Raw genomic sequence first — 16,508 nt, 5'->3', positions numbered from 1 at the left:
TGTATTGTTGGTTTGTTTTTAAGTAAACTCTATGCCCAACACAGGGCTCGAACTCAAGAACCCCCGACATCAAGAGTCGCACACTCCACTGACGGAGCCAGCCAGGCGCCCCTCTGTATCTTTTCTTTCTGCTAGTTTCCATTGTTCTTATTTTTCGTTCTTCCAACTCGTACCTTATTTTCCTCTCCCCTTCACTAAATCCTTCTCATTCTTTAAGACCTGTCACAAATAAACTCCATGTAGAACCCACCTTCAGATTTTCAGGCAAAGTAGAAAAAAGAAAATGTAGCCATTATGTGGGTAAAACAGATAAATCTAATTCTTAGTGTCTTCCACGGAATAAAGCAAAGAAAATGACGGCAAAGTGCATGATAATGGAAAAGTCAATCCCAAGCTTCTCTTTTTCCAAATTATACCTTTAAGTATTAGGTTATTGTGTATTTTATTTCAGAACAACAGACAGTCATTTCAGTATCTAGTTTGGAAAGCCTTTTGGCTTAGAATGAATATTAATATATTTGCGGCCTGACAAAGTGTTCAGGGTGCAGATGCATGACTTAATTAGGCCAACAGAGACTGTTTACATTATTGTTTCCAACTGGCCATTAACACAGGAGCTCGGATCTACACAGGCTTGGGAACAGACTAATAATGCCATTATATTAAGAAATACACACCAGCCGAATTAGGGGCTATCCCAATGTTTCTGTATTCAATCTATTACTTCCAATGGCATTGTTTGTGTGTTTAAAATATAGCTGTTTTCCCTCTCTGCCCTTTTGGCTGCCCTTGGTCCAACTTTCCCCACCCCCAGGTTCTGGTATTTAAGAAAAAAATAAAACAAAACACAAAAAAATAAAACCCACAGGAGAACTTTTTAAGAAACTGCATGTCAAAACACAGAAAGGCTGTAATTGTTACCTTTCCTTCCTAATAGGCCATAAGAGCGGTTTACCCAGAACAGACACCATGTGTTTTTTTGCTACCGAGACTGACCAGCTCAGCCTTCCCTCCCTCTCCGCCTTTGACTGCAGGCAAGGACCAGGTGGGCACCTGTAGGCCTAGCAACTGAGCCTTGTCGCTCACTTTGGAAGCAGTTATTCCCCAGCTAGCCAATTAATCAGGCGAGCCGTGCTTACCCTCCCCTGGGGCCACCATCAGCACTTGCTCTTTATTCCATTCAGTTTTTATTTTTTGTACAGCTGTAGATAATTCTTCCAGCTCTGGAGCTATCTTAGAACACAGCCCCCAAATGAAGAGAGTATCCTTTCTTGGAAATGATAGAAGACTCAGAATCTCTATGAAATAAAGAAATCATCAAGGGAACGGAAGAAGATCCTCTGACACCTCAGCAGCCTTACGCTTTCCGTGTCAAAGAGGACAGCATTGAAGGGGGCGGCACCACACATATCATGGCTCACCAGACTGTCGTAAAGGACCTTGTGTGAGAAACTGGGCTTCCATCTTGCTGCAAAGGAGCACCACCAAGGACACTTTTAGATGGAGGAGTGCTCCCAGGCCACCCGTGCCAGATGAGGGAGGACCAAGAGCAAAATAAATCGCGGTGAGGAAGTATTCATCAGCCCATACATGTATACTGCACCCACTGATAATAATAACAAATAATAAATAAGTCCATTATTTATGTATTCATTAACGATGTTTCCTAGAAACAACCCTGAGGCTTTAATGGGGATTTAGTCGTGTAAATACTCACAGAACATCAGCTGCTGCAGCTTTGGGGTTTTTTCTTAAAAAAATACAGATAGAAGAAGGATTTAAAGTCCCAGGGTCACTAAGGAATTCATGGGCTGGGAATCAGTGGGAAGTCTAGACTTACTTTTCCATTCGTTCAACCTTGTAATGTAGAAATATGTATGTTACCATATTTATACTATTTATTTACCTGTTTGTATGTGTTCAGTGAATGAATGAATGAATGAATGAAGGGAGTCCACATCCCCCATGGTTCCAGGTAGCCATAGGTAAATGCACTCTTAACTGGAATTGGGAACAAAGGAACTGGTATCTTTTATTTTGACAAACAAAAACTCTGACCGGATTGATTTTATTTTCTTTCTTGGTTTTTTTTCTGATTAATTAATTAATTTTTTCCAATTAATTAACATCTAATGTATTATTGGTTTCAGAAGTACAGGCCTGTGATCAGTCTTACATAACACCCAGTGCTCATTACATCACGTGCCCTCCTTAATGTCCATCACCTAGATACCCTATCCCTCTGCCACTTTCCCCTCTGGCAACCCTCAGTTTGTTTCCTATGATTAAGAGTCTGACCAGATTGATTGACCAGGTAGATTAAATGACATTAAAAAACCCACAACTTTCGATCAAGTTTCTGTGGGAAACTATGCAAGATAATGTTTTCACTTATGTGTCAAGAAAGGTTGTCCAGGGGCGCCTGGGTGACTCAGGTGGTTGCAGGTCATGATCCCAGGGTCCTGGGATCCAGCGCCCTGTCTGGCTCCCTGCTCAGCCGGGAGTCTGCTTCTCCCTCTCCCTCTGGCCCTCCCCTCTGCTCATGCTCTTTACTTGCTCTCTCTTTCTCTCTCTGTCAAATGAATAAATAAAAAATCTTAAAAAAAACCACAAACGAACAAGGGCTGACTATTAACCCTCACAACATTACTAACAGGGCAATAGTGCTCACATGGTGCAAAAATCAGGACACTGGATCTTAGTCCCTTTTCTAACTTTAACCGAGTATGTGGTCTTAGGTCCCTATTTGCTTCATCTTTAAAAAGGATGTTGTCGGGCGCCTGGGTGGCTCAGTCGTTAAGCGTCTGCCTTCGGCTCAGGTCATGATCCCAGGGTCCTGGGATCGAGCCCCACATGGGGCTCCCTGCTCCGCGGGAAGCCTGCTTCTCCCTCTCCCACTCCCCCTGCTTGTGTTCCTGCTCTCGCTGTGTCTCTCTGTCAAATAAATAAATAAAATCTTTGAAAAAAAAATAAAAAGGATGTTGTCTATAGTCCCTTTTAGCTAAAATGAGCTATAATTCAGTATTTGTATGGTGAATCCGCTAAGCAGCAGTGACAGAATGCAGGAAGTGTGAGGAATGGCCCCTGTCCTGTAGGAAATTCCATCTTCACTAGGATTCAAAATACATACAGCTGAAAATACATGACCGGCAAAACACAGAAGACTGTGGATCGGTTCCAAACAAGAGGACATCCAGTAAATGTGATGGAAGCTCAGAGGGGAAAAAAGCTCCCTTGGAACTGGGACGGTGAGAAAAGGCTTCCAGTGGGTGGATTCTGACCCTCAGAACATAGAGAAGGCATTCCACCTGGAGAGATTACAAGATAGAGCAAGAACAGAAGAACAAGAAAGCCCAATGTGGAGAAATTTCCTGGGGCCGAGTTGTGAATCTGGAACTTCTCTGGCTTAGCAGCAGATAAAAACCTTCTTATCAGCTAACCCTGACCTCAGAGTACCAGTCACAGTTAGAGGATGAGCTCAGTAGAGTGGGGACATTTTCCCCCTGTTCCTGTCATGGTCCAGCAACTCGAACAGCCTTCCCTCTTGTTCTGGAAGGTGAGCCATTTGGCACACACCGTGTTCAATGCTTGTTGAATGGGTCCAGAATCATCTGGACATTTGGAAAAGTACCGTTTCCAGCTATGGAAAAAGGACTGTTAAAACCTGTATTTGCCACTTGTTCTAATTTGTAAATTAGAACAGCAAAGGCTAGGAGAACCCTCCATGAGTTGTGATTTTACTGTTCCAGTATTCCTTGAGCATACCTGCAGAGACCTAACTATGAATGTATCACATCGGCCCTGAACTCTTTTGCAATTCCTCACACACCTTTTCTTTAATTGCATGTATTGACGAAAGCTTCATTATGGTTTCATAATTGTTTTGGGACTGGTTTTTCCATTCTCAATTAACTGCTGTCCTTTAGTTGGGAAAGAAATGGAGGGAACACAGGCTTGAGCAGGCAGACCACATTTAAAATGTTAAATAACAGCAGAAAGGGCCCCTCAAGGACAGGGTCTGATGAAGTTTATAGAAGTAACATTGAGAGCTTAAGTCCCGTGGCTGAAAAGTTTGAGTGAATGAGGTGAGATGTTATCATTTCTTGGGCTAACTGATGGGTGTCCTTTGGAAGGTCATTTTTGTGTGGTTTCCTTTGTTATTGAAGCAGGTCAAATGACTCAGGGATTTATTTTTAATTGAGCTAAGGGTAATTCACAGGGAAGTAAAGAATGGTGACAATCCAATTCACTTCGGACAGCCAACTATGTAATTCTGTTCTGGTGGCCAGATAGTTTGTAAATGGAGGTTTTTGGTTTTCTCTTTCATGATGATGATCACGATATTAAAGAGAAGAAAGAAGACATTTCCAAAATACATCTTCAACTAAAACAACAACTCTCATAACTGAGAGTTCTCTGGGGAAAAATCCACCTTCTCCTGAGACCCAATTATTATGCTTTCTATACCATTCATCGAATTAGCAACAGAAGAACTTGTTGTCTAGATCCATGGAACCCAAAGCATTATTTCAAACCCTCATCTCAGAGGAGGGAAGAAGTTTAATATGCAGAATTTTAAGACCTAGAGATCAGGTCCAGAGGATGGTTATGCTACACCGTATCATGGTGATGTGAGCTGAACTGATCTGCATCTGATTTTGATGGAGCAAAGTTATATGGAAACACTTCCTGGATGTTAAAGGATGCTATGCAAATACTTGCAAAAGACAGCATATACATATTCAAACAGGCAAGTGCCCAAGCACGCACAGATAGGCAGCAACGTTCTGATAGCATAAATGTATCAGCTGGAAATAGGAAGAGCCTGAAATTTGGAGGCTTAGAAAATGAAAACGAAATTACCCCAAATAAGTCACAGCATATTAACATTCCAAGAGGAAACTTACTACTGAATTTACATGGGGAAGTAAACTGCTTAACCCTGGAAGAACCAAAACATTTGTTTCTAAAAGTATTCAGCCAAACTAGGTGTGTCTGTGGCTTAGGGATAAGGATTGTCCAGATCAAAAGTATGCAAACTTCTGTGAAGCATCCCATCCCCTGGAGGGATTGTGAAAAATATAGGTTGCAGGGCCCACACCCCAAGTGGTCAGTAAGTTCCAGGTGGAACTTAATGATCTGCATTTCTTTCTTTCTCTCTTTCTTTCTTTCTTTCTTTCTTCTTTCTTTCTTTCTTTCTTTCTTTCTTTCTTTCTTTCTTTCTTTCTTTCTTTCTTTCTTTCTTTCTTTCTTCTTTTTTTAGATTGATTTATTTATTTGAGAGGGGTGGGGAAGGATAGAAAGAGGAGAGAGAAACTCAAGCAGACCCTGCACTGAGTGTGGAGCCTGATGTGGGGCTCGATCTCACCACCCTGAGATCATGACCTGATACAAAACCAAGAGTTGGACGCTTCACCGACTGAGTCACCCAGGTGCCCCAACAATCCGTGTTTCTAACAAGCTCTTGGGACCAACTGTTTGAGAACCAATAGATCAAAGACCAGAATTCTTTGGTTTTGTTTTTTCCTCAATGATTCTACCTGATCTATTTTCCTGTGACTAAGCCATTTACCATAAAAAACAAACAAAACAAAACAACCAAAGTTTTGGGGAAAACAATATTGCACAATTTGGAAAATACTTAATAAACATGAACTCAAATGGTGGATAATCTGATCCCTTGCATAACATTTACTATGGAAAGCTTATCAGCACCCCCAGGAAGAATGGAAGAAAATGGACGTCCAGAAAGGTACCGTTTGCTGCTCTTTAAATGACAAAAGTCCAGGGGTGCCTGGGCGGATCAGTCCGTTAAGTGGCTGACTCTTGATTTCAGTTCAGGGTTATGAGATTGGCCCTGCCTTGGGCTCCATGCTCAGCAGGGAGTCTGCTTGAGATTCTCCCCCTCTGTCCCTACCCAACCTCACTCTCTTAAAAAAAGAGAGAGAGAGAGAAGCCCTAGTTGCAAGAGTCCTGCCCCAAATGCCTTAAGCGTCAGGATTCTTGATTTTGGCTCAGATCATGAACTCAGGGTCATGAGATCCAGCCCCATGTCAGGCTCCGTGCTCAGTGTGGAGTCTACTTGTCCCTCTCCCCGTCTGCTCCTCTCCCTCCTCACATGAACTCTCTAAAATAAGTAAATAAAATCTTTAAAAAAATAAATAAAAATAAACAACAACCCCCCAAAAAAGAGAGAGAGAAGCAGAAAATAGCAATTATTGGGGGCAGATGTGGGACAACCTGAATCTCACGTGTGGCTGGTCAAAGTGTGAATGAACATAGCGCTGGGAAATGCAGAATTTGAGCAGAGGCAGGTGCTCTGACCCAGTAATGCCATTCCCGGGGATTTACTCAACAGAAATGCATCCACGTTTATCAAAGGCCATACAACTCCGTATTCACTGCAGCCATATTCACAACAGACCCAAATGCCCATCAGGGTTTCTCAACCTTGGCACAACTGGCATTTTGGGGTGAATATGCCTGTTGTGGGGGTTGCCCTGTGCATTGTAGGATGTTTCGCAGCATCTCTGGCCTCGACCCACTAAGTGCCAGTAGCATCCCTTGCCCCTAACTGCAAATTGTAACAACCAAAAGTATTTTCAGATATCTCCAAATGTTCCCTGGGGGGGCAAAACCATCCTTCCTCACCTCATGCACCTCCTTCTCTCTACAAGGCAATGAGAATGGAAAAATGTAACTGCTTGCAACACAAAAAGTGAATCTCATAGACATAACACGGAGCAAAAAAAGCCAGAGAGAAAAAGAGTACATGCTGTTTATTTCCATGTATATACAGGACAAAAGCAGGAAAAAGTAATCTGTGGTGTTAGACATCAGGATAGTGACGGGGAGGCAGGTCATGTTCTGTGTCTTGATGGTTGTTACTTGGGTGTGCTCAGTGGGTGAAACTGTACCATGCTGAACACTCTTAATCTGTGCACTTTCCCATGTTCTACAACTCTTCACCAAAAATGAATGAATGAATGAATGAATGAATGAATGAAATGAGTCATGGTCCTTCTCCCAGAAAAACTCTGCCAGGTGAGTCTTCTAGGTGAGTAGGTCCTTCTAGGATCTTCTAGGATCAGGCGTCCTGGAATAACTAATATTTATGGGTTATTACCCAGGGTGACCAAAAACTCGGCAGACACATACCAGAGCCCACTCACTTCTTCCTCAAGCAGTCGGACTGCTACGGGTGTCTCCAGTCTGGTTCCTGACACCAGCCACCCTGGGCCACGACCCAGCCGGCCACCTCTCCTTCCTGCCAGTGAGCAACGTCCAGAAGAAAAGGAGTCAAGAGAAAACAGAACAGGAGGTCAAAAATTCAAAAGCCCTTTGTGCTCATCAGCACATTGCTGAGTGCTAGCCCTTAGGGCACCTGTCACCTGGAACAGATGTGGATGGAGGAGGCACCCACAGAGACAAACCAAATGTATGAATGACAAAGCTGATAGCTGGCATCCGGGGCTATCACCCCTACCTGCCCAATGAGGAACTGAGACTCAGGGACCTTCCAGCCCAGGGTCACTCAGTGGGGAGGGGTGACCCGGGACTGGAATGGGGGTGTCTGTGCCATCTTGTGCCCCATCAGGCAGGCCCAGGAATGGCATAGCACCGAGATGGTCTTCGTGGAGAGATCATGAGGAGGAACGGGGTCTGGGCTCACTTCCAGTGAGACACAGGCATTCCTTTTCTCCAACACTTCTATTTTCTGATTTAAGTTCAATCAAGCAGCAGTGTTCAGAAAGCACAAAGGACAGAAACATGAAATGTCCTTTCCTTTCCTTTCAGCTTCTTTTTTCTATAGCTCAGAAAAACCATCTAGACAAATCTTTTCCTTACGGCACATATTATGATTGATTTCCAAACTCCATCCCTCCCTCCCCTCTTTGGGTGACCACATTTCTGCATGTTCTGACTGGCCACAAGTAGAAGGCAGGATCTAGGGAATTCCTGGCCTAGGCTGAACTGGGTTCCTGAGGTCTGGCCCCTGAACTAATTACCAGGTGCTTGGTAACAATCTGGAGCAATAGAGGCCCCGTGTACCATCCCTCTCTCTTCTCTTTCTGCAGAGAACAATTCCCCACGCCCAAAGCACTCCTTCCTCTGTTCTGATCTGACTTGGGGATGCCAGGTGCTCAGATCTTGCTTCATGCTTCCTGGATTCCCAGCCCTTCCCCATCCTCAGACACCGGCTGTCCTGGTGACTTCTGCTAAGGTTTTTTTTGTTTGTTTGTTTGTTTGTTTTTAAGCTTTCCTTTCTCAGGAGGACTAGGTGTGAGACCATCCACATGACTGATATATTTGACAGGGGTTTGATACACTATTGCAAGAATTCCGTCAGAATCAGTTACCTGTTTGACCAAAACATACCCTCACCCCCTCAACTTGAAAAACAGAGTTAATAGCTTCCATTCGGCCCTTTTATTTTTTTAAGGATTTTATTTTTGGGGTGCCTGGGTGGCTCAGTTGATTGGATGTCCAACTCTTGCTCTCAACTCTGGTCTTGATCTCAGGGTTGTGAGTTCAAGCCCTGCATTGGGCTCCATACTGGGCATGGAAACTACTCAAAAAATAATTAATAGTAATTTAAAAATAAATAAATAAAGATGTTATTTTTAAGTAAACTTTATACCCAATATGGGGCTCAAACTCACAGCCTTGAGATCAAGAGTCACTGCTCTACCCACTGAGTAGCCAGGCACCCCTCCATTTGGCCCTTTTAGGTCCCTCCCTCTGTTCTCCACCCTGCAGGAGGGCTGACTTATAGAGAGTGTATCAAGCAGCTCTGGCCCTGGCTGGGCAGGAGAGAGAGCTCAAGGTGTTTGCTCCCCAGCTCCTCTCTTGCCAGTCACAGCAGGATAGCTGCCTCCTTTGACTGAAGTTCTTCTCAAAGGAGCCCAGTCCACAACACCTTTTCCAAGCACTCCTTCTTTCAGGTCTAGAAGTGGTAACAATAGTTCCACTATTACTGGCCCTGGGTATTACCATACTCTTTATAGTTTCCCTCCACTCTGCCCACAGAGTCCCTTGGGTAAGTCTTTCTTGATTAGCCTAATTTAAAGATTTTATGTATTTATTTGAGAGAGAGAGCGCACGAGAGCATGTGTGTGCATGAAGGTGGCGGGAGGGACAGAGGAGAAGGGAGAGAGAGAGAGAGAATCTCAAGCAGACTCCTTGCTGAGCACAGAGCCCAATGTGGGGCTCGATCTCATGACCCTGAGATCACATGACCTGAGCCAAAACCAAGAGGCCGAGGCTCAAGCAACTGAGCCACTCAGGCACCCTTTGATTAGCCTAATCTAAGCATGCTATCTGTTTCTTGCTGGGCCTCTGACTGCTATAACACTAATAAAAGATAACATTGAGAGAATACTTGTCAGGTGCCAAGTATTTGGTCACTCTTTCATGCAGGACATCATTGATGCTCACAGCAACCCTGTGAAGTAAGCACTATTATTATCCCCCTGTTACAGATGAGCAAGTAAGACTCAGAGAGGTCCCCAAATTACCCAAGTTCATGAAATCAGGTAGAGTTGGAGCCTAACTTTGTATTTTACATATTTCCATATTTACCTGCCTCCCAATACAAGTACATTTATGATGTTATCAAAATCATTCAGGGCGCCTGGGTGGCCCAGTTGGTTAAGCGACTGCCTTCGGCTCGGGTCATGATCCTGGAATCCCGGGATCGAGTCCCGCATCGGGCTCCCTGCTCGGCGGGGAGTCTGCTTCTCCCTCCGACCCTCCCCCCTCTCACGTGCTCTCTCTCTCTCAATCTCTCTCTCTCAAATAAATAAATAAAATCTTTAAAAAAAAAAAAGAAAGAAAAGAAATCATTCAGAACTCCTCTCTCTTCCCAGGAGCCAAAGCTGCAGCTAGTGGGCGGCGGCTCCTGGGAGCAGGATTGCTGCTGAGCACCGTGAGGGGGAGGACTCGTTTCACAGGGTGGAAGCAAGCCCCTAAGTGAATACAGTGAGGAGAACAGCGGGCTGGGTCCCTCACTGCCAGGGAAGGAAATGGAGGGGATCGACCCTGTGTTGGTGGATCAGAAGTGCAGATATCAGTGTGCACTTGTGGTTTGAATCTCTACTCGAAAAGCTAAGATATAGATGGGTATGTGTGTGAATGTGCGAGCGACGTGGAGTGCATGTTTGTACAGATGCGTGTCATGCGTATATACAGACATTATGGGTACCCATACATATATATTTTTTTCCTAGCTCTACGCCCTGAGAGGGCATAGAAGTAATAACGCCCTTGAGTGCCCAGACCTTGGTTTCTAAATATTCTCCATGAAATGGAACCAGGGTTCCTTGAAGAAAATGGCTGATTCCAAGACAGGGGGCAGGTTTAGTACAAGTAAGGAAGTGCTCAAAGAATAATGGGGTTGGTTGAAGGGATTCAAAAATCACCTTGAAGGGGCCCCCACTGGCTGAGTCTGAGACAATTTCAGCAGCAAAGTAGGTAAAAATTGTAATGGATTATAACACACTGAGTAAAATGGGAATCCGTGTCCATAGGGATATAAATAAACAAACACATGTACCTTATAGATGAATGTCAACTAATAGACATAGAAAGAGGGAGTTAGGAAAAAATCATATTTTGGCAACCACACAATAATAATTGAGCCAGGCAAGAACCATCAGTGGATGGTAGAACCGGGGAGTGAACATTTCATGAAGAACAGTGTATCTGAAGAGTCTCAAACGGTCTCCACGCAAAATGCTTATTAATGACGTAGTAATAAATACACAATCTTACTGATTAACTTTATAGGGAAGCAATTGGCAGTTAGTACCTTACCCCAGAGACAAAAGTTAACATCACCACTACTAGAAGAAATAAACATTGCATGCTTCCATGGCATCATTTTTCTGGTATCTTTGCCCAAAAGGCATAACTTGAATCTAATCACGAGGAAACATCAACACTGCACTCTTCAAAAACAGTAAGAGCTGGGGGGACACAGGCTGAGAAATGGTTCCAAATTAAGGGGGATTAAAGAGGGAGGGCAGCTAAGTGCAGCTTGAGATCGTTACTCAGATCCTAGATTATGAAGGACGTTTTTAGTACAACCAGTAAGACTGGAATAGGGTCTGTGGTTTGAAGAGCAATGACATGTCCCTGGATGGTGGCGTTAGTCATATAGGGGAGTTTCTCTGTGCTTAGGAAACACTGTTTGAAGCAGTAAGGAGGAATTGACAAGTGGCTTAGGAAAAATTTATAAAAGAGAGAGGGAAGGGGGCGCTTGGGTGGCTCAGTTGGTTGGGCGACTGCCTTCGGCTCAGGTCATGATCCTAGAGTCCCACAGTCGAGCCCCACGTCGGGCTCCCTGCTCAGCAGGGAGTCTGCTTCTCCCTCTGATCCTCCCCCCTCTCGTGTTCTCTCTCTCTCTCAAATAAACAAATAAAATCTTTAAAAAAAGAGAGAGAGGGAAGGATAAGATAAGGCAAAGGCAAACGTGGTAAAATGTTATGGGTTGGGGGACGTGGGAATGAAGGGTAGAGCTCTATACTCTTCTTGTAAGTATAATAATTTTGAAAAGAGTTTAAAATAAAAGGTTAAAAACTCATTGAGATCTTTAAACATTTTCTCGATAATCAGAGTCATGTTTTTTTTTTAGTTTAATTTTTAAAATTTTAATCCCGGCATAGTTCACATACAGTGTTGTATTAGTTTCAGGTGTACAATATAGTGATTCAGCATTTCCATGTTACTCAGTACTCATCACAACAAGTACAGTCCTTAATCCCCATCACCTATTTCACCCGTCTCCCCAACCACCTCCCCTTTGGGAACCATCAATTTGCTCTCCAGAGTTAAGAATCTGTTTTTCAGTTTCTCTCTCTCTCTCTCTCTTTTTTTTTTTTTTCGGAGTTATGTTTCCATTAAATACACTGCTTAAGCTGTGGGAACTTCTGCAGGGCAGCCTGGTGGATTAGACTGATTATGAAGTGGGGGGTCACGCAAACCTAGAAATTAAGTCATTTTACCTTCTGGAGTGTCAGTTTCTGCACCTGCAAATTGAAGGTAATAATATCTACCTCCCTCGGAGGATTTCCTTTTTTTAAAACAAGATTTATTTATTTGAGAGAGAGAGGGAGAAAAAGCACGTGTGAGTTGGGGGAGAGGCAGAGCGATTCCCAAGCAGACTCTGCTGAACAGGGAGCCTGACATGAGGCTCCATACCAGGACCCAGAGATCATGACCTGAGCCGAAACCAAGAGTCTGCCGCCTCACTGCGCCACCCAGGCGCCCCTCCCTCAGAGGATTTCTGTAAGGCTTAAGTGACTCAATCCATGAAGCATCAACGTTAAGTCTTTCTGCTTTCTCCTTGAGAAAGCATTTGTTCTAGAAAATTTCTTCTTTGAGAAAATGTACATTACCAACAGCAACAAAACTGCCAATGCTGGGGCCGTCTAGAATGTGGAAATATCCCCATTTTATAGAATGAACGTAGCACCAGGATGCTACCCAGAGATCCGTGCCTTGTTACTGGATTCAGCTCTTCCCTACATTTTATACCAAGTGGAAAGTTTGCCCCTCTGAGATTCTGAAATCTAGGGTCTAATGTGGGAATGGTATATTAAGGGAATACTTTTCCACCGTTTTCACCCCGTGACATCTACCGAAAACAATCATTTGTCTGGCACTTGTAAAAAATATGGACCAAAATATATATATATATATATGAAATATAAATAGAGACATATATAGAGACATATATATAGAACTATAGACATATAAATATAAATATATATATAGACATATATATGTGAAATATATATATGTCTATATAAAAAACATGTATATAGAGAGAGAGACAAAGCTCTCTCCGCCAGAGGTGTCTGGCCAAGGGACACCAAGTGCCTGGGACCTTGCGTGCCGCCAGGATCCATCTGTAGCTGACCTACAACCACCGCCAGCCTATCAGCACACGCAGACGCTGGAAGTTCCACAGTGAGCACCAAGCACAACAGCAAAGAGGCTGCTATCATGGGAGATAGCTCGGGAATAAGCTAAAAGCAGGGCACACGCTTCAGCAAAAGGCTGAGCTGTTTCTAGCTGCGCTATGCATTCGGCTCTGCTGGGCCCTGTGACCTTCAGAGCAAGTCAAGGTCTCCACCCTCAAGACCCACATTTTGTTAGTAGTGAGCGATCCCAATCCCGCTGTCTCCTTGATTTCATTTCCCCTCCCGTCCGAACCTTCCCTTTTATGGCTTCAGAGCAGAAACCAAGCAGAGCCTTAAATCCTGCCCCTCGCCTTGCTTTTGCCAGATTCCTGAGACTGAAGACACTGGAGTCTCCCAGAGCAGGACTGAGCCCTGAGAAGTCCCAAGAGCAGCTAAAAAACAGTGGTGCATGGCTCGGCATTTGAATGGAAAGTTCTACCGGGGGACTTTACCTTCTGTAAAAATTTGTTATGATTTTTTCACCAAGGCTCGAAGGAGGTCAGTCAGGATGGCAGAGATTATAGGAATTTGAAGCTCGCTTCATTCCTAATAAGGAGAAAACTACAGAGACACATTTATGAATCCTCTGAGGTAAAAAAAAAAAAAAAAAGGCAAAAAAACTGGTTGTGAAACTCTGTGAGACGCTGCCCTGAGTTCGTCAAGCTCTGTAAGCCAAGAACTAGCATTCGGAGCAGTACGTTGAGGTAACTGAGCCTCCCTCCTCAGTGTCCAGGTGTCTGAACGCCCCGACCACAGACCGGTGCATCGCCCCCAGAACAGAGACCACAGCCACGGGGCACCTCTTGAGAAATGGAGGGAACAAAAAGTAAAAGCTGCAGAAACCCCAACGAGGACTCCAGCACACACCCTTCCTCATAAAGAACAGGGAGGGTAAGGATGGGGGCTGAAATAGTCCACAGGGTTTTATCAGAAAGGAGGGAATTGGAGTCATTTGCTTCTTAAAAAGAGGAGGAATCGTGGTTTGTGTAAACCCAGAGAAAAAGGATCCTATCACAGTAACTGCGTCTCATTTACGTGGGTTGCTTTATTTATTCCTAAGGAATTTTCTTTAAAGCTTATTTATTTAAGCAATCTCTACACCCAACATGGGACTTGAACTCACGACCTGGAGATCAAGGGTCTCGTGCTCCACCGACTGAGCCAGCCGGGCGCCCAGTTTTATTCATCTTTTAAATAAGTCTTAGCCGATTGCTTAGTCAGAGGATTCAGGAGGCAAAAACCTTAACATTTGGGGCCATGCCCTGTGTTCTTAATTCAGGGTTGGACAATTTCATCTCTCAGTCCACTCCACCCTCAAAACAAATTTAACATTTTTGACTCTGACACTTATGAACTGGGTGTCCTCGGGAAAGTACCCCAAATTCTCCATACCTCGGTTTCCTCATCTATAAAATAGGATTGCCATAATACTGAGATGCAAGGAAACAAGGTCTAAAAGGCAGTTCGTCTTCTCGGAAGAAGATCTACCAAAGGCCAGCAAGGACATGAAAAGATGTTGGACATCGTTGTTCGTTAGAGAAATGCGAATCTAAATCACAGCTATAATTTTATAGCCACTACAATGGTGTAAATAAAAGAGCAGGCAGTAACAAGCATCACCTGCTTTGGAAACCAGCTGGGCAGGTCTTTAAAATGTTAAACATAGAGTTACCACATGGACCAGCAATTTCACTCTTGGGATCTACCCAGGAGAAATGAAAACCTGTGTCTATACAAAGACTTACTCAGGAATGTTCACGTAGCACTATTCATAATGGCCAAAAAGTAGAAGTAACCCAAATGTCTATCAACGGATCAATAAACAAGATGTGGTACATCCATATCATGGAAGAGTAGATGAGCCGTCTAAAGGAGTAAAGTACTGAGTCATGCTACAACATGAATAAACCGCAAGAATATCACACAAAGCAAAAGAGCCAGACATGAAAATATATATATAATTTGATTTATATATAATGTCCAGAAAAGGCATATCCATACAGACAGGAAAGTAAGGTTTGGGTATGGAAATAGAAAGCGGCTATAAAGGACAGGAGGTTTCTTTTGGAGGTGATAAAAATATTCTAAATTAGGGGCACCGGAGTGGCTCAGTCGGTTAAATGTCTGCCTTTGGCTCAGGGATCGAGCCCCTCATAAGGCTCCCTGCTTGGCGGGGAGTCTGCTTCTCCCTCTACCTGCCGCTCCCCCTGCTTGTGCTCTCTCTCTCTCTCTCTCTCTGTCAAATAAATAAATAAAAAATCTTTTAAAAAGATATTCTAAATTAGATGGGGGTCATGGTTGCACAACTCTGTAAACATACTGAAAATCAGTGAATTGTACATTCAAATGGGTGAATGTGGTGTTTTACGGTGTGTGAACTAGACTTCCGAATCACATGCCTCAGTCTTGTGGTATGTAAATTATACCTCAACGAAGCGGTTAACTTAGGGGGAAAAAAAAAAAAGGAAAGAAAGAAAAGGTAATTTGTCCAGTGCCTGACATTGTAAGGACTCACACCTTCTGGAAAGGCTTCACAGCTCCTAAACCTGGGGCTGAAAAAGCAGCTAGTCATTCTGTCAGCCTAGTGCATGCTGTCGGTGACCTGGACAGCAGGAAACTTCTGGATTGGCATGAAAGCAGCACCCTATTTATTTTATACTAACAACATCAGGTGAATCAAATGCAACCTGACACCGAGCTCTGTGTGGGTTGAGGTTGGCAAACACGTAAAGCTCTCCAGACCCTCCAGAGCTGCATTCCATCAGGCCCTGGAGAGGCTAAAATGACAAAAACCAAACGAGAAGATAAGGACTATCCAGTTAGGTAAAAACAGATAGATGGGGCACAGAGGGCACAGGTGGACTCTGCCTGGGGCTGTGGCTTGTCAAAGGTTTCACAGCAGACATTACAACTCAGCTGGGCCCTCCAAGATAATCAGGATTTCTCCAGACAAAGAAGGGGCCAGGGGGGAAAACTGGCAGAAAGGCCAGGAAGTCTGTTTGGGGCCTAGCAATTATACAGAGAATTCAAGTGGTAGTCAAACAAACCACTTCACCTGTATTTTCTGGATTTTTAAAATTTACTTGTTTGTTTGTTTGTAGGCTCCACACCCAGCCTGGGGCTTGAACTCACAACCCTGAGATCAAGACCCGAGCTGAGATCAAGAGTCGGACCCTTAACTGACTGAGCCACCCAGGTGCCCCCCCCCACCCCCGGATATTTTAGAACAAAGTCTCTCAAGGCCAACATGACTATGGCAAATTCCCTTAATTGTTGATTCCACTTTTCCAAAACCTACAACTTCAGTCTTCAAAATGCATGAACTGTAATTTATGCTGACCTTAGCAATCAGATGACTAATAACTCCCACAGGCCAACTGCACTCCCAAGAGTGTTTTCAAATGGATGTAGCATAGGCGTATCCTTTGGAAAAGTAGGTGGGAAGTGGGGGGGCAGGTCCTGCCCTGTGGACTGCTTCAAAGCTGAGCCAGAGTTGAAAAGAAAATAAACTTTCTGCAAAGCTTAAGAAGCATCTTCCTTGTT

At 43.9% G+C, this 16,508-nt stretch overlaps 1 protein-coding gene across 5 annotated transcripts in view; it reads right to left on the bottom strand.

The window, feature by feature from the left end:
* The window catches only part of GCNT2 (glucosaminyl (N-acetyl) transferase 2 (I blood group)), an 86,196-nt gene that overhangs the window by 59,273 nt on the left and 10,415 nt on the right, over window positions 1–16,508 (bottom strand). The window contains exon 2 of one of the 5 annotated variants that reach the window (XM_025890935.2): window positions 7,159–7,267. The exons of 2 other annotated variants lie outside the window; for them this stretch is intronic. In XM_025890935.2, coding sequence (XP_025746720.1) covers window positions 7,159–7,267 — 109 coding nt within the window. Of the gene's footprint in view, window positions 1–6,761; window positions 7,106–7,158; window positions 7,268–13,332; window positions 13,527–16,508 lie in introns of those variants that run through there. 2 more of the 5 variants (XM_025890936.2, XM_073877567.1) reach the window with 2 other exon arrangements.

The sequence above is a fragment of the Callorhinus ursinus genome, unplaced genomic scaffold (genome assembly GCF_003265705.2).
Source record: "Callorhinus ursinus isolate GAN/ISIS: 27379988/994484 unplaced genomic scaffold, GSC_fseal_2.0 scaffold26, whole genome shotgun sequence".
Taxonomy (NCBI): domain Eukaryota; kingdom Metazoa; phylum Chordata; class Mammalia; order Carnivora; family Otariidae; genus Callorhinus; species Callorhinus ursinus.
Note: the sequence above shows the minus strand (reverse complement) of the source record. Positions and strands in the feature narration are given on the sequence as shown.